Source organism: Hirundo rustica, chromosome 20, assembly GCF_015227805.2.
Source record: "Hirundo rustica isolate bHirRus1 chromosome 20, bHirRus1.pri.v3, whole genome shotgun sequence".
NCBI lineage: Eukaryota > Metazoa > Chordata > Aves > Passeriformes > Hirundinidae > Hirundo > Hirundo rustica.
The window spans coordinates 9,405,708-9,427,858 of record NC_053469.1 but is presented as its reverse complement, the minus strand read 5'-3'; the positions used below and the strand labels follow the sequence as shown (position 1 = coordinate 9,427,858).

The following is a 22,151-nucleotide window of genomic DNA, read 5'->3' as shown; positions in this document are numbered from 1 at the left end:
ACAGAAAGATCTGCCTGCTGCTGTGGTGGGGAGGAACAGGTGAAGGACAATGCTCAGGATGTTAGGTGCTACCTAGTGCTTCAAGAAGAAAGGCCAGCTTTGAAAGAAGCCTTGTGCCTGCTGAATATGCCAACTGCTTCCAGAGATTAGGGGTCAAAGCCCCAGAGCAGAGGTTTTCTGGCTTGCGGGTGTTGAGCCCTTCCTTGATGTGGCCGTGATCCTCATCTGCAGCCAGAGGGTTTTTGGCTCAACACGCAGACAAGAGAAAGGCTGGAGATGTCTTGCTTGGGCTGGTCCCAGTGTCCAGGGACAGGGAGGGATGTCTGTTTGCAGATAATGGTTTTCTCTGCCCCTTTCTCGTGGTTGCGTCAGTGACGATGGCCAGGGAGAGTGTTTACAAGCTGAGCACTGCTCAGTGCCAGCAGCTCAGTCCTCGTGGATGATGTGTTCCCTGGGCCCTTGTCATTGCAGCAACTGAGGCTGAGCTGAGCTCACTGCCCTGGTTCTGACCTGGGCTTACCCCTCCTCACCCTCACCTTTGGGGCAGCCCATGATGGGGACCCTGTTGTTTAAACAGAGGGAAAATGGGAGGCTGCTCCTGTTTGGATCTTTTTGTGGTAACATTAGAGCTTTGAGAGAGAGTTTTGGAGCTGGGGAAGAGTTATTGTTCCTTTGTTTCCACCTTTATGGCCATTCTGACTCCTGGAAGAGGGAGCTGTGGTGGCAAGGGGGTGCTGAGGCCTCTGCTCCCATGTCCCAGCAGGACAGGGCTTTGCTGAGCACTGCCTGAGTGCCCGGGGGCAGGGAGCTTGGCACAGCTGCAGAACTGTATCAGCTGGGGACATGAGGATGCATCTGTCCCATGGCTGGGCCAGGGGTTATCCTGGTGGTCTGGGAAGTGACTGAGAGGCAAAGAAGTTCTGCTCTGGTTCTTGCCCTCTTGAGGACTCTGATCATCTCCCTTCAGAGCAGGAAAAGCTTCCTTGGCACGGGATGGGGGGAATGTGGTGGAAGGTAACTGTTCCCCTTGCAGCCCTGGTTTTGCAACCCTTGGGAAGGGTGTGACCCTCATCAGGTGTCTGTGGTGTCACCACATGCTCTGTCTTGTCAGCTCTGAGCCTTCTGTTACCCCGCAGAGCAGCTCCAGACAGCACCTGGTATGTGGAGATGGTTTGTCAGTGTTTCTTGGAAGATGTCATGTCTCAAACTTGCCCTCCTCATCATGCCTCACTTCCCTTTTTTCACAGGTTTATGGCTGGAAGTGGATTTCTTTGCAGTGGAAGGACGATTCCAGCAGAGCTGGGCTGAGCAGATGTTTCGTGGGGCAGTCAGTGGGAGTGAACACACACTGGGTAAAGACAGGACCGGGCTGCAGGGTGTAAACAGAGCACTTTTACAGCAGGCTTCTGTGTTCCATCAAAAGTTCCTGGAAAGGTGAAGGCAGGAGCTGGCTTTCACCACCTCTCACTGAAAGAATAAAAAGCTTTAACGTTGTGCAGGTCCAGCCTCCATAGTGGAGCTGTCCTGTGTTCCTCATCCGTGTCTGTGTTTAGCCCAAGGCCACTTAGGTGATGTCCTGGTCCTGTGTGGCAGGAGGTGTTGGTGCTCACAGCATCACCAGCTCCTGCTGGAGCCTCCTGGGATAAGGCAGGCAGAGCTGGGCTGGGTGGGAGGCAAGGATTGTAAGGCCCATGGAGCAGAGTCCCTGGGGAGGGACAGGAGGATTTGTGGACCTGTTGTGCTGCTGCTGCAGCAGAGACCTGGCAGAAGAGGCTCTTGGATGCTGCTTCATGATGTTCCTTATTCTTGCTTGGATGTGTGTTCCCCTATCACTGTTGGTAACTGGGGAAACTGTCTGGTGCAGGTTTCCTGACATCTCCACAGTGGGATTTTGTCACTTTTCTTCTGCAGGAGCCTTGTGCTGGGTACAGAGGAGGGATCTCCTCAAGTGTTCAAGGCCATCAGTCTGTCTTGAGCTGTTTGTGCAGTTGCCTTCACCCCAGTGTTAACATAATCACAGGTGTTCACTCATTTCTCCCAGTGCCACTTGACTGGGGGTGGCTTGGGGTCAGCAAAAGGCAACTTCCCTACTCCAATGTGATCAGCTCACCAGTTCATCACCCACAAATTCCTAATTCCTACTTTGCTGCTCAGCACAGAAAGTTATTTTTAAGCACTGGGGAAAAAATAAAAATTGGAAACTGTTTCAAGTCTTTATTTTGTGTTTTGTGAGTTCACCTCTGGTCTCTTGGAATGCATTCGGAATGCTTCTGGGACTCACATTGTATAGATGCCTTAAACCCAATGAATTTGGCCTGCTTTGAGATAAACAAGTTTTTGTGTCTAAATTTGTATGTGGAATTTAGTATGTGCTAATGGGTCTTCATCTGTTAATTGGATGGATCTTTTCCAAGGCCAAACAGAACCTTTTGGAGAAACAATCAGGATGCCAGCTCTGGCCTGAGCTGGGTCCTGCTCCTTTCTGCTCCCTCGTTAGGAACCTGCTTGTGCTGAGGAAAGCTGTCCTGTGCACAACCAAAACAGGGCCTGTTGATGTTATTCCTGGTCCTTTGAGAAGATGACTTAGTGGTCACATGTGCTGCTATGAGGTCATTAGGAAGTCTCTCAAATACCCAATTTGAGAAGCGATGATGTTATTGCAGAAGTATGCTCCCTCTGCGATGTGAGATGCAAAACTCTCCCAAGTACTTGAGTTTGCAATAGCTCTGAGTGGGATCTGTTATTGTGCATATTTGGGCTCATTCCAGTAAAAAAAAAAAAAAAAAGACTGTTTTCTGCTTTGCTTTATGCCTCGATTGATTAGTGGATGTGTACTGTGGGATCAAGTTACATCTCAGAGGGCACCCAACAGAGAGCCTTTTTCTGTGCTGAACAGCTCAAGTGAGTCTGACTGCAAGGTCAGCAGTTTTCCAGCAGTGTTTTGTGCCTCCACAGCAATGTCCTTCCCCAGGGAAAGGAGCTCCTCAGATCTGTTTGTGAGTTGAGCTGCTGCTCTTCCCAACACCACTGGGAAATTGGGAGCTTTTTCTAGACCCTTGATGTTGTTTGTGTGATATGCATCTGCTTTGATGCTTTTATTGATGCCACTCCTGGACTCCATGCTCCTGGACGTCCAGCGTTTCCTGCTGCCACAATCTGCCCTGTGTCTTGCAAAGGGAATTGTTTGGTCCCAGTTTACCCCAGGGGCCCGTATCCCTTGGTTCCCATGTGCTATTATGTTCTCAGGGCAGGCATCCTTGTTTTGGGAGGAGAGTGCCTTGGAAGGGCATTATCAGAATGAGTAACACCCTTTTGGAGCAGGCAGAGAGGGACCTGATATCTTCCCACATCCACCCTACTGCTGGTCGTGTCCCAGCCATCCATGAGCCTTAGGGACTATCCCACCCCTCTGTGCTGATTACCCCACTGATGCATGGAAAAATCACCATGGGGGGAAAAGAACATAGTTTTCTGTTCTCAGACCAGAAGTGGATGGTGTGGCTGGGATGGGGCAGGGAGGAAAATGGGAGCAAGGTGGAATCTTGCAGCTCGCAGCTGTATTTTCCAATTAGGACTTAGTATGGGCACAACGTGCTTCGTGTCTGCTTCCTCTTTTCCTTTGGGATACCCCAAATACCTGCTGCTTCTGCTGGGGCTTTGCTGGGGTTCCTGCTGGAAGCTGGTGTAGCCTGTGGGGTTCTGCAGGATGGGCTGAATGGCTGCTGTCCCCTCTCTTCACCCTCCTGCTGTGGAGTCCCTGTGAGTCCTGTACAACGCTGGCATCGCTTCCCACCCTGGCTCTGCTGGCCCTGGGAGGAGTCCTGCCCCTGCCAGGTGTGTGAGAGAGACATTGCAGCCCTTCCCTTGCTGAGCAGCTCCCTTGCAGGAGGCAGGCTGGCACCTGCATTTCCCAGCAGGCAGGGTCAGCGCATTCCTTCTGCTCTCTGGTCTCCCTGTGCTGCCGTGGTTCCTGCTGTGCCCTCAGAGGTTCCTCTCGAGCCCCAGTGCCCTTCTCATCCACATGAGCGTGGCCCCGTCCTGCTGTGCCCTCCAGGGCCCTCCAGCAGAGCCCTCGTGGGCAGGGATGGCAGTGGGTGCTGGGGGTGGAAGGGCTGTGCAGGGTTGTGCAGCCCAAGAGCACTTTTGTAGCCCCTGAGGTGGGTTTGGGTGGTCTCAGAGTTACAACTTGCTGGTCCTGTGTCCTGCTGCGGCCCTGCTGGTCCTGTCACCATGGAGCCACCTGCTCATGACATTCCCACTGTCACCCTTGGTAATTATCTCCCCTGAAATGCCCCAGCCTGGTTTGAGCTCTTTATTTTCTCTCCGTTTCTGTATTTTTAGAGAAAAGGCGCCGAAGGTGCTGTGCTGTTCCCAGGCAGCTGCATTGGTGACCTCCCCTCCTGTGGGGCCCTGAGCTGTCGTGTCACAGCTGGGCTCTCCCTCTTCCAGGAAAGAACTTTGGTAGCACGAGTCCAAATGTCTTGAGAAGTGCCCGGGGTTATAATAATTCTGTTGGCTGGACTTGCTAATAAATGACCGTTTCTGTCACTCTTTACCTTTCCTCGTGGATGGCCCAGGCTGGGGCAGGGTGAGGGTGAGGAGAGGCGATGTTCCCGCCGGGATCCTCCTGGCGAGCGTGAAAGCAGGAGGTGCGGGCTGGCTCTGCGGTGCCTGGCCTGCCCCTGGGACTACACGGGCCCTGCTTCCTGAGCAGGAGAGCTGCTTTATGTTGTGGTTTTACTAAATGAATTCAAAGCTTGGCCTTCCTCCAGGCAAAGTCTGGGCCAGGTGCCAGCGGAGCAGCCCCCAGGGAGAGCACTGGAGCAAGGAGGGGCCAACAGCAGGGAAGAGCAGAGGAATCCAAGAAGGCAGATTTGCCTAGAAAACAGCTCTGTTTCCATCTGCTGGGTCAGGAGTTGCTATAGGAACTGGGATGATCGAGGCAGGGCCATCTCCTGGGCCTGTCTGTGTGTGTGGAGGGAGGGAGGAGGGAGGAGTTACTCAAGTTTGAACATATCATGTGTGTGCTGGTGGAAAGTTGCGAGGAATGTCGAAACTACAGCCTGGCTCGACCTGTGAAGTTCCAAAGAGACACAGCAGTTGTTCCCTGTGCTCAGCAGGCCCTGGCAGAGGCAGGTAGGCTCCTTCCAGCTTAACCTGGCTCTCAGCTTGGTGTCAGCTCTCTCCCTTCTCTCCCCTCCTGTTTCTGTCCTTGGGTAAAGCCTTTGGAGCCTTGCTGGGAGCGGTGCAGGGTTTTTGTGGAGGTGGCAGTGCTGGGAGGTGAAGGCTTTTCCCCCTGGGCTGCTGGGGACGGGGCGGCTCTTTGCACCCCCTTTTCCCTCCCGCAGCTCTGGGGGGGCTCACGGATGTGGGTGTTCCCTCAGGGACCCGTGCCTGGGCACCTCTGGCACACGCAGGGTGCTCTGTGGGCACAGACGGGCTGCCGGCTGCAGAAGGGGTTTCGGGGGCTCTCGGGGAGCGCGTGCAGCGTTTGAGCTCTGAGGTGCTGCTGGGATGTGCCAGGGCTGAGGCTGGCAGCGAGTTCCTGTGGGCAGCGGGGAAGGGAGGGAACGTGCTCGTGTCCCCTGAGCCCAGCAGCTCCTGCCCCACACGGGCTCCGTGGGTGAGCGCTGCTGTGTTCACTCACCTCTTCTCCCCAGGAGAGGCACACCCTGGCCCCTCCTGAAGCACCTACTGCGACTTTGGTCACTGTTGAACTTGCTCAGGCTCCCATTTGCCCTGAAACATGGGAGTATGAATGTGCAGGAAGGTGCTCCTGGGAATCCTCATTGTTAGGGTTAACCATGGGGCTCTCTGGTAGCAGCTCCTTCAGGTAAAATCTTATTTCCTCAGCAAACCCATTTTTTTCAGGTGCTGAGAACTTTCTGAAATAGCTGTGTTTCCACAGGGTCGCTCACTGCTCCACAGGTATTTTTTTAATAGGTTTGGCTGAAATTTCATCTGCTCTTTCTGTGTCACAGAGGATAATCTCCTTAAAAAAAAAAAAAAAAAAAAAAGAAAAGAAGGTGGGTAGTGTTGTTTCTCTTTTTGAGAAGCTGCACAATAAGCTGCTGAAAACTGAAATGTGATCTCTATCCACAGAGGCAGAGCTTGCCAGACTGGCTGGGATCACAGCCCACCTACCCAGGCACCCATCTTATCACAGGCACAGGAAAGCCCCAGAGCCTGAGTGCAGCCAGCTGTGGAACAACCTGCCCGTGCAGTGACTTTCTGGTCATGTTAGTTACTGGTTTGCTTATGCCTGGCTAGAGGAAAATTTATCTCCAGTGTGCTCTCTTTCACTCCGTTAATAGAATCGCAGATGTTCTTATTATGGAGATCTACTTCCAATATTTTATTGAATTACTCCCACATTGCTCTGTGGCAATATGTCCCAGAGGCTCAATGCACATGGTATGCTGTGGAATTTCATTTCCTCAGTTTTAATTTGTTGTTCTTTAATTTCAGTTCCTTTTCAATATGGAAAAGAGGTAAATGGGGTCCTTTTTTTTTTTTTCTTTTTGGTTTAGGCATCATTGTTTTACATGTTTCTTTTTTCCCTTCTCATCTCTCCCGTTTCTCTTGCCTGTGCCTCAAACAATACCATGATTTTCCTACTGCTACCTGCGTTGTGTGTAATTGCTAAATCTTATTACCTCTCTGCGGGCTTCTGTTTTTCGTTGTCTCAAGAAAATTTAATCAGAATTGGTCATTCTGCCTTGCCCAAGCTGTGAAATACTGCTTGAGCTTTTTTTTCCTGTGTTCTTGGCTTTTCCTTTGTTTATAAGCAGAACATTTGCTTTGATTGCTTGAAATACATTGTGGTAAGCAAAGATCTTCTCTGAGCTGTCTCTAGTCGTGGTAGGTATTTTGCTGGAATGTTTAATTAATGGCAGCTTCATCTCTGTGCAGGGGAAGTTAAATTTTATCTTGCAGAGCTGTGCTAGTAAATAGTAAACCCAGTGGAACATGGTTGGACCTGCCTGGAAATCCTCACTGGGGTCTCCAGGCTCGGTGCTGTTTTTCAGGTGATGTGTGAGTGTTGCCACTCACTGCTCCCATCTCTGCCAGGCACTTCATAAATTAAACTTTTAAACCACTTTGGGTCATAAACAAAGTTTGCTCAAGCCAAATGCAACAGCTGTGTGTACCCAGACTTGGCTGCCTCGGCTGGAGGTTGTGCTCAGCCTCTGGAGAAATGGTACCCACTGAGGTCACAGCCTGCATTGTCCCCTCTGGCTCCTGGGGTGCTGTGGGAGGGCTGGAGCACTTCCCACTCACTGCATTTTGGTGTTTGGAGTTATTGCAATCTGTGGAATGCAGTGAAGGATGACAAGTTATGCTTCTCTCTGATATTGGAAAAGCTTCTTCAAGTCTGGTATCTTCCTGTGGCTCTAGGGCATGGATCTTCATTTTTATTAACATTTTTTGTTCCACTGGAGCAGAGCCCATAGTGCTCCTCAAGCAAAGGGCAGGGGCTCTTTGCCAGCTACAGGTGCTCTGAGTTTTATTTTTACAAATATGAAGAGAAATTGCAAAACTCATAAAAGGTAGCTTTTGATAATATCGGCATTTGTGGTGGTTTGAGGGAGACTAGATGGGCAGCTCAGTTAGGAGATGTCCCAAAATCCTGTTTCTGGGTTGATTTTCACTGAACTCTCTCTTGGAGTTTGGCTTCCACCCTTTCAAAAATCAGCAGTTTTCAGGTACTACATGCAGCTCTATGCAAAGGTTTGCTTCTCTTCTGGTTTTGCAGAGAGCTTGCCCCGGTAATCATGTTTTAAATTTTGAGCCTTTTAAATAGGCTCAGCTATGAGCACTTTGCAAAACAAAGGTTGCAGATAAGGACCTGTTACTGTAAAGTCAGTATTTTTGAAGGTAGGCAGTTGATAAGGAAAGCTAAAGATAACTGAAAAAGCACAGCAAATATATCATGGGGCAATGAGAAATATTCTAATATCTGTAAAACAAAATAAATTTCATCAGCAGTGCTTATATTGTTGGGAAAGGTCAAACCCAACTGATTGCTGATAACAGTGCAGAGAAGTAAAACATTTCTTTCCCATTTTTGTGGAGAAGCTGGATGATACTCTCTTAGAATACCTCCCGTTGCACTGGTAACCAGGGAGAGTGTTAAACCCAAGATAACAATTCAAAGTCTTTTGAAACTTGAGCAACACTGGAACCTGTTTGTTTAAAACAAATTGGCAAAGCAGCTTTCTGAATCCTGGCTGCCAATTTGTAATAAATCTGGGAAGACCAAAGGAGTTCCAGAAGTTTGGGAAAACATAAATGTTGTAGCAGTGTTTTAAAGTGGGGAAGGGAGCAGGTAACCAGCGGGCAGTGGAGACCAACCTCTGTCACGTTAAAGAAGGAGCATGCTCAGCGGTCCCTGTGCTCTGATGGAAAGCAGATCATGTCCAAAAACACCCCCTCAAACTGGGGGTTTAATGAGATTCCAGCGCTGGTTGCCAAAAGTGGCTGCATTGACATCATATACCTGGATTCTGAGGAGGGCAACCCTGCTGTCAACCAAAGGCTGCTGCTCCAGGAGGCAGAGGAGGCTTTGCTTTGGGAGCAGGACTGTGTTGGATCCCCTGGGCAGGGACTGATCCCTGGAGCGTCCTTCATGCTGTCCTGCATGCCTCAGCGCTGCTGGTGGGCCCTGAGCTGAGAAACACCCACCTGAGCGCTTGTGCTGGGCTCTGAGCCTTAGCCCCGTCCCTGCCAGGGTGGCAGTCCCAGTCTCCTGTCGCTGCTCAGCACCGTGTTGGACAAGCTGATTTAGAAAGTGCCACCCGATACCCCTCGAAAATAGTTACCAGTGGGAATGTGATCCCTGCTGTCCGTAAGCAGAGGGCCGAGGAGCTGTGCCCTGCCACGCTCTGACATCACTGCGGGACAAACTCGGTTATTCCCTTGCTCCCCTGTGAACAAGGCAGTGGGAGTCATGGCAAAATCTGACTAGAGCTGTCTCACTGCCTAGAGGAGCTTCTGTCTCACCGGGGATAAACCTGGGAGCAAACATTAAGTAAATTAATACTGGATGTTGGCTTCCCTGAGCAGGCTGATGGAGTCAGGGTGGTTTAGTTGGGACCAGAGGAGGCTCTGGAATCCCCAAGAGCAGATTATCGAGGAGGTGCCCAGCAGGAGGATTGGCAGTGGTTGTCAGATGAGATAACAGGAGTTTCTGCCTTGTGGTAGAGGGATAACGTTTTCCTTCTTCAGACAGCTGAGCAGTGGGAGAGGTTGTCCAGAGAGGTGGGGGGGAGCCTTGATCCTTGGGGGCTTCCAAGGCACAGCTGGACAAAGCCCCAGAGCCCTGCTCTGAAATTGGTGCTAACCCTGCTTGGAGTAGGAGGTGGGATTAGATGCTCTCCTGGGGATCTCCTCCAGCCCAAATAATTCTGCGACTCAGCAACCTGATCTCCTTCTGAGTGCAAGTTTGAGCACAGTTAAGTAAAGGGTTATGGTGGAGCCCCCTGAGGACGGGGAGGGAGGAAGGTGGTTTAGATTGAGTGCTCTTAATACCCCATCTGTCATCTCTGTGGTTAACGTGTCGTGGGGATGGTTGCTATGTGAGACTGCAGTGGAAGGTTGCAGGTCTGGAGAGAACTATTGCTGACTTTTAGTCGATGTGTTTTAAGGATTGTTAAGAAAAAAAAAAATAGGAAAAAAAGCTGGAGAGAGATGCCAGTGTCTAGGAACAGTGAAAATGTCAGTGTGCTGAGTGCTCTTTGGGCCTGTCAGGGTGGGAGGGAAGCTCTGGAAAGGGACAGTAAGGGATGCTGCTGCTTGGGCAGGGAGAAGGGAGGTACTTGGAGCTGCTGGTTTGTGCACAATCTTGTTTTCCTGCCACTTCTGTCCTACAGAAACAGCGGCACTGGAGCCTGCAGCTGGGAACTGGAGTCTGCAGCTCCAGGGAATGTGTATTTTGGAGGGTGTGCTGGAGGTGCCCCTTCCCCTGCTGCCCTCCCTGCCCTGGGGGTTCTTGGGGACTGGCCATGTCCTGAGCAGGGCCCTGGCAGGTCTGGCTGGGTGGTGGGAAGTGCTTCCAGGTTCCTCAGTTGAGATGAGCAGTTCCCATGCCCTGGGTTGGTGGGGAAGCTTTGGTTTTGGTTTAGCTGAGCTAAAACTCACCATTGTGGTGCAGTGAATTTGCATTTCCTTATCTTTGTCTTTCTAATGGTTTCTAATTTTGGCCTTGTTACTTGGATGGATTAAATTACATTTAATGCACGTTCATTTATCCTCCTCATTTTTTGACAGAAGCGCTCTGGGCAGTTTCACAAACTGAGGACACCCACTTCTGTAGGACAGGCTGTCAGGCAGTGGGAAAAAGCTGGAGGATTTATTGGTCTTGTGCAGAAAGACCAGCATCTCTCTGGGCTGTAGGTGAGGCACTGCCTCATGTTTGAGTCCCTGGGCTGATCTCCTCCCAGTGTTAAATGCTATGGTGTGGGTGACTGCAGGGCTGTTTTTTTCTCCTAAAGTCTAGCAGGAGTGAGGTGTCACTTTCTTCAAAACCCCATTAAGATGTTTGTCTACAACATAGAAGACAAGGCTCAAACCCTCCTCAGCCTCAGGGCAGGCCTATCCCCCACCTCTCAAGAAGTACACCCAGGCCTTGGTGATCCCATTCTTCTGCCACTGCCTCAGCTCTGTGGTGTCCCTGTCCCCACCCCAAGTGCCGTTCCTGGGTGATGTCCTTTTAGTCCCACATTTGTGTCTCTTGTGACAGGTCTCCTAATGCCACCTCAAAGGTGATGCTGGAGCCTATTCCTGTCTCAATTTCCCTGTTCCTGTGATTTCTCACCTGTATCTTGATTAACCCAACCCTTTCAGCTAAAATCTGTTTGCTTTTATCTGTCCAGCCTTGTTGCTGCTCTGGACATCATTAGTGGTGCCACTATTTCTGCCCATCGTTCCCCACCATGTTCCTGACATTGCAATGGGTTTTTTGTCTTTCTGGGCATCTCTCTTGGTGCCTGAATCCCAAATCTCCTGTTGCAGCCTTGCACCTCATGCCAGGATCTTGGTGGCCCTGCCCACCTCTCCTGTTCCTCTGACACAATGATTTTTGGTGTCCCTGTTGGCACTTGCTTTGTCCAGGTGCCATTCACGTGTCATGTAGAGACATCTCCGTTGCTGCCTGGTTGATTGAATCCAGGGAGAGAGACACCACACTCTGAGTTCACCTGGGGGGAAATTTGTTGCCTTATTTTCACAGGGCTCCTGCACCACAGCCAGGCTTGGTCCATCCTTCACCCTCCAGCAGTTCTGCTGGACTGGATGGCCATGTTCTCTGGTCAGCAGCCCTGCTCTGTTTTTTCAGTCTTGTTGCCAGTATTTGAATTGTAAACTAAGCAGAACATTTTTAAAAGTGATCAGAATTCTTTCTGCTAAGCGTTTTCATCATCATCAAATTCTGTTTGGTCCAAGCTGGAGCTGTGTGTGCTCTAGGGGAAGACTGCTGGGGCTGGGGTCTCTCAGATCAACTCTGAGGCAAAGAGAAATGCTCTACTATTGTTTTGGAGCCAGAAAAATGGAAATCACACTTCCCAGCCTCTTTTTTCTTCAAGCATCAGATACTGTCCCAATTATTAGCTTTACTTCTTCCCCACTGAATTCCTTTAGGAGTGCTAGGAGATGCCATCCAGTCCTCCTGATTGTTCCTGGACTCTTCTGAGGATGCTTTGGTTCAGGCTGGCTCCTCCTATTGTACACAGAGCTCTGTGTGTGATACACTCTGTGTCTTGCCCACGACCGTGGAGTTTCTTGGCGTGGCTCTGGGCATCTGGAACGGGATTCCTGCAGCAAACCCTCAGGTCCCACTCCGGGGTAATGATCTGCAAAGAAACCAGTTAAAACAAATGCCTGTTTCAGCTGGGATCTAGAGAGGCTTGCAAACATGCCAGACCTCGGTAATGGATCTCTGGAGGGAGAACAGTACCTGGAGGAGCTCCAAGTCCCACCTTCTTCATGCACATCACTGAAGAATAGCTCCCTCCTGTGCTCGCTGAGCCTGTGCTGTGCCGGGGACAGCGCTGGCTCACAGCCAGCTGCTTCTCTGTGGAGGCATGGACTCGCTTTTCAGGCATGGTATCTGCTGGATTTATTGGGGAAAAGTGCCCTCTTTTGCATTTCTTGCCGAGTTTTTCAACAAGTCGATTTTTATTTTTTTTTTTTCCCGCTCTCCCAATGATTGTAACAGGATTTTATTCTCCTGCAGCCAGCTGTTAGCAATTAGCAACTTGATCCAGTTGGGCCTGGGAACAGAGTTTAACACTTTCTTGCCTCTCGGAGGATGTTGCTAATCCTGTTTTTGCTGGTTTTGGGCTTGTGCTGTAGTTTTGGCACTTGGTGTGTATGTGTGGGCAGGGTGGGAAGATAGGCATGAGTACAGCAAAGGACTCTAATGCAGCTGAAAGAAAACTATTGAGCCATTTAGGACATCTTACTAAGGACAGAAAAAGTCCTTAGTAAGATGATTCCCAAGCAGTTTGTACAGAGAGTTGTATTTAGGAGTAATTCCATTGTGTCCTAGCTCTGGGAAGTGTGCGAATTGGGAATCCAGTCTACTGGATGAGATTAAGGCTCAGCACCAATCAATATCATTTGCTCTTCAAACAGTGATTTCTGCAGCTGGAACTCCTGAGTGGGGCTGAACCTCCTTGAAAATGTTTCACCCTCTGAAGGTGTGAAAACACTCCTGCTGACCTTGCTGAGAACAGCAGCTGCCGAGGAGCACTAAAGGTTGAGAAATGGCATTGTTTGCTCCCTCTGTGCATCACCTCTCCCAGGGCTCGCTGCCAGGCACCTCGGTGATCCAGGACTGAGGAACAAACCCAGCAGAGCCTGAACCAGCTGCTGAGGTGCCTGTGCAGGGCTGGACTGCTGGAAATAGTTCACCACTGCCACACACAGAGGTGAGAATTCATGTTACCAAACTGGCAGGGACAGGACTAGTCCAGACCAGCCTTTTCCTCTGCCAACAATGGAGACACATCCAGAGGGGATTCATCCTGCTTGTCTTGGAGACTCTTTAGGCAAGGGCCCAATTCAAAGCCAGCTTTTATAGGCACAGAGCTGCTGACAGGTGAGCTCTGGATCAGCTCTGGAGCTTTCCTTCCCTTTCCTGGAGGTCAGACTGGTCTCTGTGGCCACATCTTCTGATTCTGGCTTGCAGTTCCCCCAAGCCATGCTATTTTTGTGGACCTGCAGAGGTCCATGAGCCCATCAGGCCCTGAGAAGCCTGAGAAGTTCTCAGGGTGGCACCTACACCACTCTGTGCCCCCAGTTTGTACCTTTTCTCCAGTGCAGGTTGCTGGCTCAGTGCCAGGAGCTGAAATGGTGCTTGGGCATTTCTGTGTGACCTCCCCTGTCCCCACACTTCATTCCTTCTTTCCTCCTGACATTTTGCATTCTTCTCATCACATTCAGGTGGTTAAATGGTGTGGCTGGCTCTGTGGCAGTACAAAAGGTGTCATTCAGAACATGGCCTGATATTTGCATATAACGCCTGGGCACTTATGTTATGGGGCTTGTTCAGATGAGATAATGGTGCTGTTTGTGGTGCATTTATTCAGTTGCTGTGACATTGGTGGCTGTGGTCATTTGGAGAGGATAAGGAGGCACAGCACCACTACTCTGTTGTCAAAGGAAATTCCTTATGTTAAGTCTTGAGGTGAGCCCCTGGCCAGTGCCTGCAGCCCATCCCAGCTGGGCTGTGAGTGCTGTGCTGATGGTAGGGGATGGATGAGCCCCTGCTCTTGAGCCTTCTTTGCTGGGCTTTTGGCCCAAATGGGAAACAGAGGCATCTGAACACTTAGCGGTATCTGGGGCTTGGGCCTTCAACCTAACCACAGTCCCTATTTCAGTGCTTCCCAGACATCTGTATTCCTGGACAAGTTAGAAAGAATTCCCTGTGTGTTTTGGTGGAGCCAGCCTGAGTCTTGAAGCCCACCCAGTTTGCCAGGCTCTGGAGGGAAGATGAGGCTGTGCAGTCTGTGTGTGATGCCATTGGAGGGCTCCTTGTTGGGAGCTTTCAAACATGCAGCTCAGAAATCCCCTGGGACATGTCTCCAAGCTGCTGTTCTCCTTCCAGGGCTTCCTCCACAAGCTGCAGCTCTGGTCAGTGGCTGGTCCAGCCTGGGCACCCACAGGAAAGATCTATCCTGGACTTTACCCACATGGTGCAGCTGATCTGGGTCATGGTCACCACCACACAGGTCTCTGCTGAGTTCCCATCAGCTCCTCCAGGAAGGTGGTTCAAGTTAAAGCCTTCATGTTGACAACAGGTCCCTTTCTCAGGTCCTGTGGCAGGACTGTCTCTCCAGTGCTGAACTCTCTGCAGTTCCCTTTGCAGGTCCAGCTTTGGGAGCTCCCAGGGCGCCTTAGCAAATCACCTGCAGAAATGAGCACCCACCAAGTCTGTCTTCAAACTCTGCCCCAAAGCTCCCTTGCAGAGTCTCCCTCCAGCTGAGTACACAAAGTCTCTTCTCTGTGGGAGTTGCAGTCTGCCCTGGGATGGTGGGAATCGATGTGTTTTCAGCAGCCACCGCCTCCCTCCATTCCAGAGGGGAAGGATGACCTTGGATGCACAAACAGCTGCAGAGTGCTCGGTCAAAACCTCTCCTGTGGTCGCCAGACCCTCCTGCTGAGATCTGGGCTTGTGCTTTGCTTTTGCAGGCTCACCACAGGGAACGCCACAGGATCACAGCCCCTTCCCAGCCCTGGCCAGGGTGCTCGTGTAGGGAGCCAGGAGGTGGCTGAAGCAGGAGGCACCTGGTGATTTTAAGGTGTTTTTTGGTTGCCTGGCTGGGCACAGCAAGGCACAGCCACCCAGCATTAGCTCCCCCTCCTGCCTGCATGTTTGGCTCCCTTCCCAAGAAGGCCCTTAGTTGTTTTTCGGGCTCAGAGCCATGTTTTCTGATGGAATCCAGCAGGGACAATGGCCAGTAGCATATCCTTAGCAAAGAGAATAAAAACAGGGCAAGCTCCAGTGATTCTAACCCCGATTTAGCTTCTGCGTGTCCAGCAATCTGCAGCTGGGGGATTTCCCAAGGCAAAGGTTTTACCTTTGGATTTAAGTGTCTGTCTGCTGTGAATATGTCCAGCCCTTTGGGTATCCACAGCAGCTCAGGGCTGTGATTGTACAGTTTAATTATGTTGGGTGGAAGAAGAGAGCCTTTTGTTACCAGTCTCTGAGCTAATGGCATCTGATGCTCATGCATGCATGCATGCACAGGCACAGTGATGGGCCCTTTTATAGCCTCTCCTCCTTCACTGACAAATCCCAACATTCAGTGCTGCCTTTTTACTAAAACTCTGAGGATTCTTGAGCAAACGCAGTCTGGTCCTGGCAACTTTACATTTATTGATTGTTCTGTTTTCTTTTCTCCTGGCGTTCCATTATGAGACAGAGCCTCTAACCTGCCTTCTGTAAAATTATCCTCCAGTCTGGGAGCCTCCCAAGGCTCTTTGTAGTGAATGTGGACACAAAAAATTCACATAACTGCTGATCTGACCTCCTGTTCCTTTAGGTGTTATTGTGGCTTTCCAGTGGAATTGCCAGTGTTTAGGCCTTTGCTATTTTCCTTGTTTCCAAACAGGAAATGGAGTGTGCTCACCCGTGTGAGTGCACGTGCGCTTTTGGCAGCACTGTGCATGTGCAGGGAGAGATTACTTCACTCTGTTTTGGAGACCTTTATCTTAAAATTGCGTGGCAAGTTCCAAGGTGCCCACTTGGCCACTTGGTGCCAGGGCTTAGGTGGATCCCTGCTTGGGGAGCCTGGCTGGACTGCCCAGGTTCATTTGTAGCTGCAGTTTCACTACTTGTTAATTTACTAAGGAAAGTGAAGTATTGATGAGGGAGCGATTTCTTTGTGCTGGAGTTGTTTAAGAGCAGTTAAGAGGGTGCATCCATCCACCCAGGAGTCATGACAGCTGAGGGCCTGAAAGATGGGCTGCACTGGTAGCTTTAGGGGTGGTGCAGACATTCCAGTGATCATTGGTTCTTCAGTAAGCTCTGATCTGGTGATGAGCAGGGCTGAGGTCAAAGACTCTCTTGAAGGCAGGGAAGATTGCCCAGCCTGTCACGAGGCAATGACACACAGCAACGCTGCAGCACAGAGAAGTCCTGGCTCTGGAGGACTCATCCTCTCTCTTTGCTTTGTCTTTCAGAGATGTAGATGGCAGCTGCTGCCTTTGAAGCACTCGTCTGACCCTGCGCAGCACCTCCAGTTGCTACCATGATCTTCTGCATGCTGCTGCTGGCCTCCCTGCCTGAGCCCTCCGGCGCCGAAGTCAACCCTGGTAGGAGCTGCCAGGCTGGGAGAGGACTCAACTCCCACCTTTTGTGTGCTCCTTTTCACCTTTCTTTGCCTCTCGTGGGGATTGAGTGTAAAGGTTGCATGTAGAGATAATCCCTGATGTAGTTCCTGAATGTCCTCTGGATTGAGACGTTCCTGGCCAGCTGTGCTGGAGAGGGATACTCTCCTGCCAGTCCCAGGAAGGCCCAGGCACATGGGCATCCTCCTTTCTCTGCCCACCCAGGCCTGTCTCGAGCTCTGAATATCCCTCCATCGCTTTGGCTGTGTGGCCTGCAGGACAAACCTCGCTCCAGACCGGCTCAGAGGTTCTGTGCTCGCTGTGGAAAACAAATCAGCAGTGAGCAAAGCATCAGGCACGGCTCTCCAGCCAGCAAGGGGCATTCTGGAGAGACAAGTGTGGGAGGACAGACAGAAAACCTCAGCTGGCACAAAGACAGGGTGGGGATAGGGATATGAGCCCGTGAGTCCCTGTGGAGGGCAGGACTTCTTATCCTACAGCATTTGGCAGGATACAGTCATGATGGAGATGAATAAGATAATGGTCTGCAATGCGTTGCAAAAATTCCTGTAATGAAGTGTTTTGAGCTGGAGACAGTCTGTGAAATGAATGAGTTTAATCCTTTTCCAGCTTGGCTGAAGGTGTGGTGAGGCAGAAGTGCTACCCTGAGGGCCTGTGCTGGGACTGGCTCTGTTTGTTTGGAGCCCTTTGTGGCTGGCTCTGATCCTGCTCTGGCCTGTGGATATTTGCAGAGGTTTGAGGTTGTGCTGCAACCAGCCAGAAGTGAAGTGAGGGCTGTGGGGGAGCTCAGCAGCATTCCTGTGCTCCTGTTACACAGCATTCCCTGCGCTGTGCACCGGCCAGCGTGGAGCTGGGGCTGCCATCTGCTCCTGGTGGTTAAACCTCAGAGCAGGGGAGGGATGGCATCTGCAGGGTCTGTGCCATTCCTTTGGATGGTGGTTGGTGCAGGAGCAGCTCTCCCACACCAGCTCCAGGGAGGTGGGTGAGCACAGGTCTGTGGTCCCACCGCCTACAGGAATCTCTTCCATCGAGAAACAACCCCTCACACTTCTCAGCTCTGCCTGGGACATCTTCAGGCAGCTTTGCTTCCTCAGCTCCCCCAGCTGCTCCGATGCCTCTGCCTGGGGCTGGCCCTGCTCTTCCCAGAGAGATTCCAGCACCATGGCCCAGCTGGAGCTCTTGGCTGTGATGCCACAAGCTCCATGGACTATCCAGACCTCCTGACCTGCTCCAGGAACAGCCTGAAGCATGCCCTGCATTGCCCTATAACCCACAGGGGCTGCTTTGGGGGTGATTTCAGACCTTTTTGTGTAGCAGGGTCCTGGGGAGTCCTCTTGTCTTGCAGCAGCTGTTTGACCTCGCTGACAGATGGGCTGAGCCACCTCTCTGAGCCTCAGTGTCTCCTGAGTTGGGGGTCAGGAGTCCTGATGGCACCTAAACAGAACCCAAGGATGGTTTTGCTCAAGATAGGTGCATTTGGTGAGAGCCTCCTGCTGCTGGTTTTGGTGAGAGCTGTGGCCCCCCACAGAATGCATCCCTCAGTGCCAGGGACACACTGGGTTCTGCTGCCAGCCCTGGGGTTGTGAACAAATGGGTTTTGTTCAGGATTGTAGGGAGACTCAGTTCCCCCAGAGTCCTTCCCACCTAGCTCTCCATCTGGCATTGCTGGCCAGCGTGTGTCTCACCTTTAAATAAGGTGTGAGCACACAGGGCTCCCACTGCAGGGGCACACAAAGCACTTTCTGCTTTCAGACACTGACCCCACCCTTTTGGAAAATGTCCATGTATTTAGCCATAGCTCAGCAACAGATCAGGTTGTACTGGTCTGTGGTGGGACAGGTGATAGTGAAGAGAGTTCAGGTTCCCCAAATTTTGGTTATTTTTGTTTCCCCAAATAACCTGACTGTGAGATTGTAAGAGCAGTAGTTGGAACTCTTGGTTGGCTTTCAGCAGGCACAATTCCTCTTGATCCCAGGCAGGCAGCAGTTTCCTCCTAGGGAATTTGGGCCTCTTGACAAACCCCAGGCCTGTGAATGTTGTGGGTGACAGCAGGGCCCACCCAGCTCAGTGGTCTGACTCCAGCAGGGCCCCATCCCTGATTCTGAAAGGGTGCACGGATGGGCTGGCACCAGCAGAGCTTTACCCCAGGGGTATCCTCAGATCACTGCAGCCTCCAGAGCCAGTGCTTGGGTGTTTATTTGCTTGTGGTGGCTGTGAGTTTGTTCAGCTGGTTTTTTAAACCCACAAGAAACTGTGGCACTGGAGTGTTTAATAGGTTAAGGATTTATATTCTGGTTTTGAACTCTCCTGCCTGACCTTTTGATGCCTCCTGGTTCTGGTGTTTTGAGAGACAGTGAGGATATCTATTATTCAATATAAACTATTTTTGTCATACTTCAGTAATCCCTTTTGTAAAGGTGAAGCTGCTGATCTTTCCTTCTTCATCATCTCTGTTGCTTTCTCTGCCTTTTGATGAGGGAAGGAAGGAGCAAGAGCTTTATTCCTTATCGCCCTGGCATCTGAGCATGAATGCAGGCAGTGCTGTAATGCTAATTCTAGTTTGTTTTATAAGTATTCCCACGATTTAAAAAAAAAAATTAAATATTTTTTAATATTAAATAAGCTGGTATCATTAGCAAATGTCACCTCAGCAGCTGTCTCCTTTATCCAGGGATTTAGGAACAACTAGCACATCACACATTCACTGATACAGTGCCTAACAGCTGCAGGCAAACCCTGTTGAAGCACCACCCTCTGTTTGCAAGCATTTCTACATCAGATCTGTCAGGCCTCAGGTGCTTTATTCTGGGCAGTGATAACAGCAAGGTGGTTTTCATCCCTCTGTCTTGTCTTGTAGCTTCTGAGCCTGCTGAATGGATTTCATGGAATCCCAGAATCTCCTGAGTTGGAAGGGACCCACGAGGATTCTTGAAGTGCAACTCCTGTTGAGCAGGTTTGGTACAAGGGTGGCAGGAGATCATCTCCGAGGTCCCTTCCAACCCAGCCCAATCTGGGATTTTGGGAAACCAGGAGGATACCCAGGACAGTCCTGCCTGAGGGAGAGGCAGCCAGAACTGCTCCTGTGGCTGCAGCAGCGTGGCAGTGAAAACGTTCCGATTTTCCCAAACATCTCTAGTATTCCAGGACACGTTTAAAAACATCTGTCAGGAGAGAGAACCTCAAGGCCAGCTAGGATTTGTCAGCTGCATCTGCAGGGTGCTGGTGTGGGGAGCTTTTGGAGATCCATGGCTTGAGCCAGTTGTGCCTGTGCTCCCTGGAGGCACCAAGGTTGGGAGTGTTCCTATGCTGGGGAGAAATGCTTGCTCCACTGAGGCTGCAGGCAGGGACAGCCTGGGATGAGGCAGGGTGGATGGACAGGGGCTCATGGCCAGGTATGAACTCCAGGCTGCAGTGACAGGACAGAGCAGATGTTTCCATGACGTGTCATCTGTAATGGATGTTTAACTTCTCCCTTGTATCTGATCTGGTGAAGGTAATAATTGTTCCCATTTGAAGTCAAGTATCCAGTTTATTCCAGGGGAAGAAAAATCTTGAACGAAAGCTTCCTTTTTATGTCACATCCTTACTGATTAATAATTTGTCATTGTAAAACGGGCCCATGCAACCAGTAACAATAATATGGTTTGGGATTTCATACTCTTAAAATGTTTCTTTGTAAAATTTTCACCTTGCCTGGGCCCTGCTGAATGATCCTGTTAATGCATTACTTATCATTTCAGTTTATGATAATTATGAAGTATTTAATCCTTTTTTTTTCCTGCATTCTTTATTTTAGCATCACCATGTTTATTCCCTGGGTGTGATAACCTTTTAATGAAACTTGCCTGGGGATTTTAGAGGAAATGAGTGCTGACCTTTGCTGTTTGCTTGCCTGTGTTCCCACTCACAGCAATCTGTCGTTACCCCCTGGGGATGCACGAGGGGACCATCCGGGATGAGGACATCACTGCTTCCAGCCAGTGGTACGACTCCACAGGGCCCCAATATGCACGGTGGGTTCACCTCTGACGACAAATTTCGTCCTTTTTTCCCCCCTAAATACCCAATATGTGGTTGAGGAAGAAGATCCCCCACCCTTAAAACCTTGTTTGCTGCTTCCATGTTCAATCTGGGTGGGTAGTGCACAGTGGAAGGTCAGGAGGCAATGGCTGTGGTCACAGCTGTGAGACAGGAAATTCTGCTTAAATGTTGAGGGGGAAAAAATCCTTCTCCATGAGAATGAAGCAGTGGGACGGTGATCCAGAGACTTGGGGACTTGTCTGTACCAGGCCTGAGCACAGGGCAGCCTTGGAGCTGGCCCTGCCATCAGCAGGGGCTGGACTGGGGGCTCAGAGGTTGCCTCTGACCCCCATCTTTCAGTCACTCTGTGAATAAATCTCCAAAGGATTTGTGACTTACAGGTCAGCCAGGGACAGTACCCCTGGGATTCTTGTGGAGTGCTTTAATCTAAATCATAGGAAATCCTTTACAAGGATGAACTTTTCAACAGCATGCAATTGAGGAAATGGGTTGTGCTCACTTTGCCTCAAAAACCTTGGAAATGCAGAGTTAAGGAATTGTTAAGCAAGCAGCTAAATGATTTTCTTCACTGTCAAGGAGGCCTACAGTCTTTATCATAAGCTTTGCCTTTCATTTTTTTTTTGGTCATTTTATTTCTCTCAAAGCTGATTAACTGATTCACAGAAGAGTTGCAAATGTGAGTTTCCTTAGAATTGTTTGTAGTGGTGATATCAAATATTCCTACAGCTTTGGTGCAAGTCAGATAAGAATTTCAGGTTAACTATGATACTTACATTTTTATGAATTCAGGCAGTCCCAAATCATAAAATTCTCCTAGTGCTCAAATACTATTTTTTCCTTAGTCTGTGGTGGAGCAGTGATGCTGTGTGTTCTGTTTGAACAGGCCTGTGGGTCTGAAAGCTAGGAGGGTTTTCCTCTGAGTAGTGCTGCAAACGCTTTGGGCATCGCTTGCCATCTCTCTTTGCTGGGGCAGCTGGATGCCCACAGGGTGAAGGCAGGAAACTGACCTCATTTGGTTAGAGGTCAGAGCTGTCCCATGCAGATGTCTGTCCCTGTCACTTCAGTCACCCTTTCTGCCTTTTTTAGAGCTTCTTTTACTGTTATTCCAGTGTAAGAAAGTCTTGCAGGAACAGCTGCGATTAAAACCTTGTCTGGCCTGAGCCTCGACTCAGTGTCTCCTCCTGGGTACCACCTTCCCTGATCCCATCAGCTGGAGGTGAGGTAGCTGTTTGACAGCCAAGGACACTTCAAGGGTTTGCTGTTGGCTTAGAAATCCCTGTTGCTAAAAAACCCACACTCTTTTTTTTGGTGTGCAGGTAAATTTTTCACAGCTACAGCTTTCACAACGTTCAGCTTAGGAGCAGATACCTTCTCTCCACTCTCCTGGCAGCATCCTACACCAGCAGCTCTGATGACTGCAGGAACTGTGCAATATGCATTGAAATGGCCCAGAATAATTTCAAGCAGAGCTTTTCTCACTAAAATGTGTTTTTAAGATGACACCTCTTTGAGCTTTGTGGAGCTGCAGGAGGTGGTCAAGCAGAAGTTCAGACCCTACCATGTGGGGTTTAGCAACAAGGTGTTACAGAGCAGTGAGCAGCAGAGTTGTTTCTGTTCCATGTGGAAGTTCATGTCTGGGGAAGAAATTACTCCAGGTAGTTAAAGAAAGATATGTGGGGCTGAGGAGCTGTTCTGCATAGGGTAAAACTACCTGCAGGATTTGAGTCTCTCAACTGACCATCATCCCAAAGGGCAGA

The 22,151-nt window shown here is 50.2% G+C and overlaps 1 protein-coding gene across 6 annotated transcripts in view; it reads left to right on the top strand.

The window, feature by feature from the left end:
- LOC120761663 (discoidin domain-containing receptor 2-like) overlaps nt 1–22,151 on the top strand; it is a 56,899-nt gene that overhangs the window by 10,759 nt on the left and 23,989 nt on the right. For 2 of the 6 annotated variants that reach the window (XM_058423086.1, XM_040083145.1), the window contains exons 2-3: nt 16,186–16,317; nt 20,264–20,366. In XM_058423086.1, coding sequence (XP_058279069.1) covers nt 16,254–16,317; nt 20,264–20,366 — 167 coding nt within the window. In that variant the 5' untranslated portion in view covers nt 16,186–16,253. Of the gene's footprint in view, nt 1–4,982; nt 5,137–5,905; nt 5,929–12,793; nt 12,930–16,182; nt 16,318–20,263; nt 20,367–22,151 lie in introns of those variants that run through there. The other 4 variants (XM_040083143.2, XM_058423088.1, XM_040083146.2 and 1 more) reach the window with 4 other exon arrangements.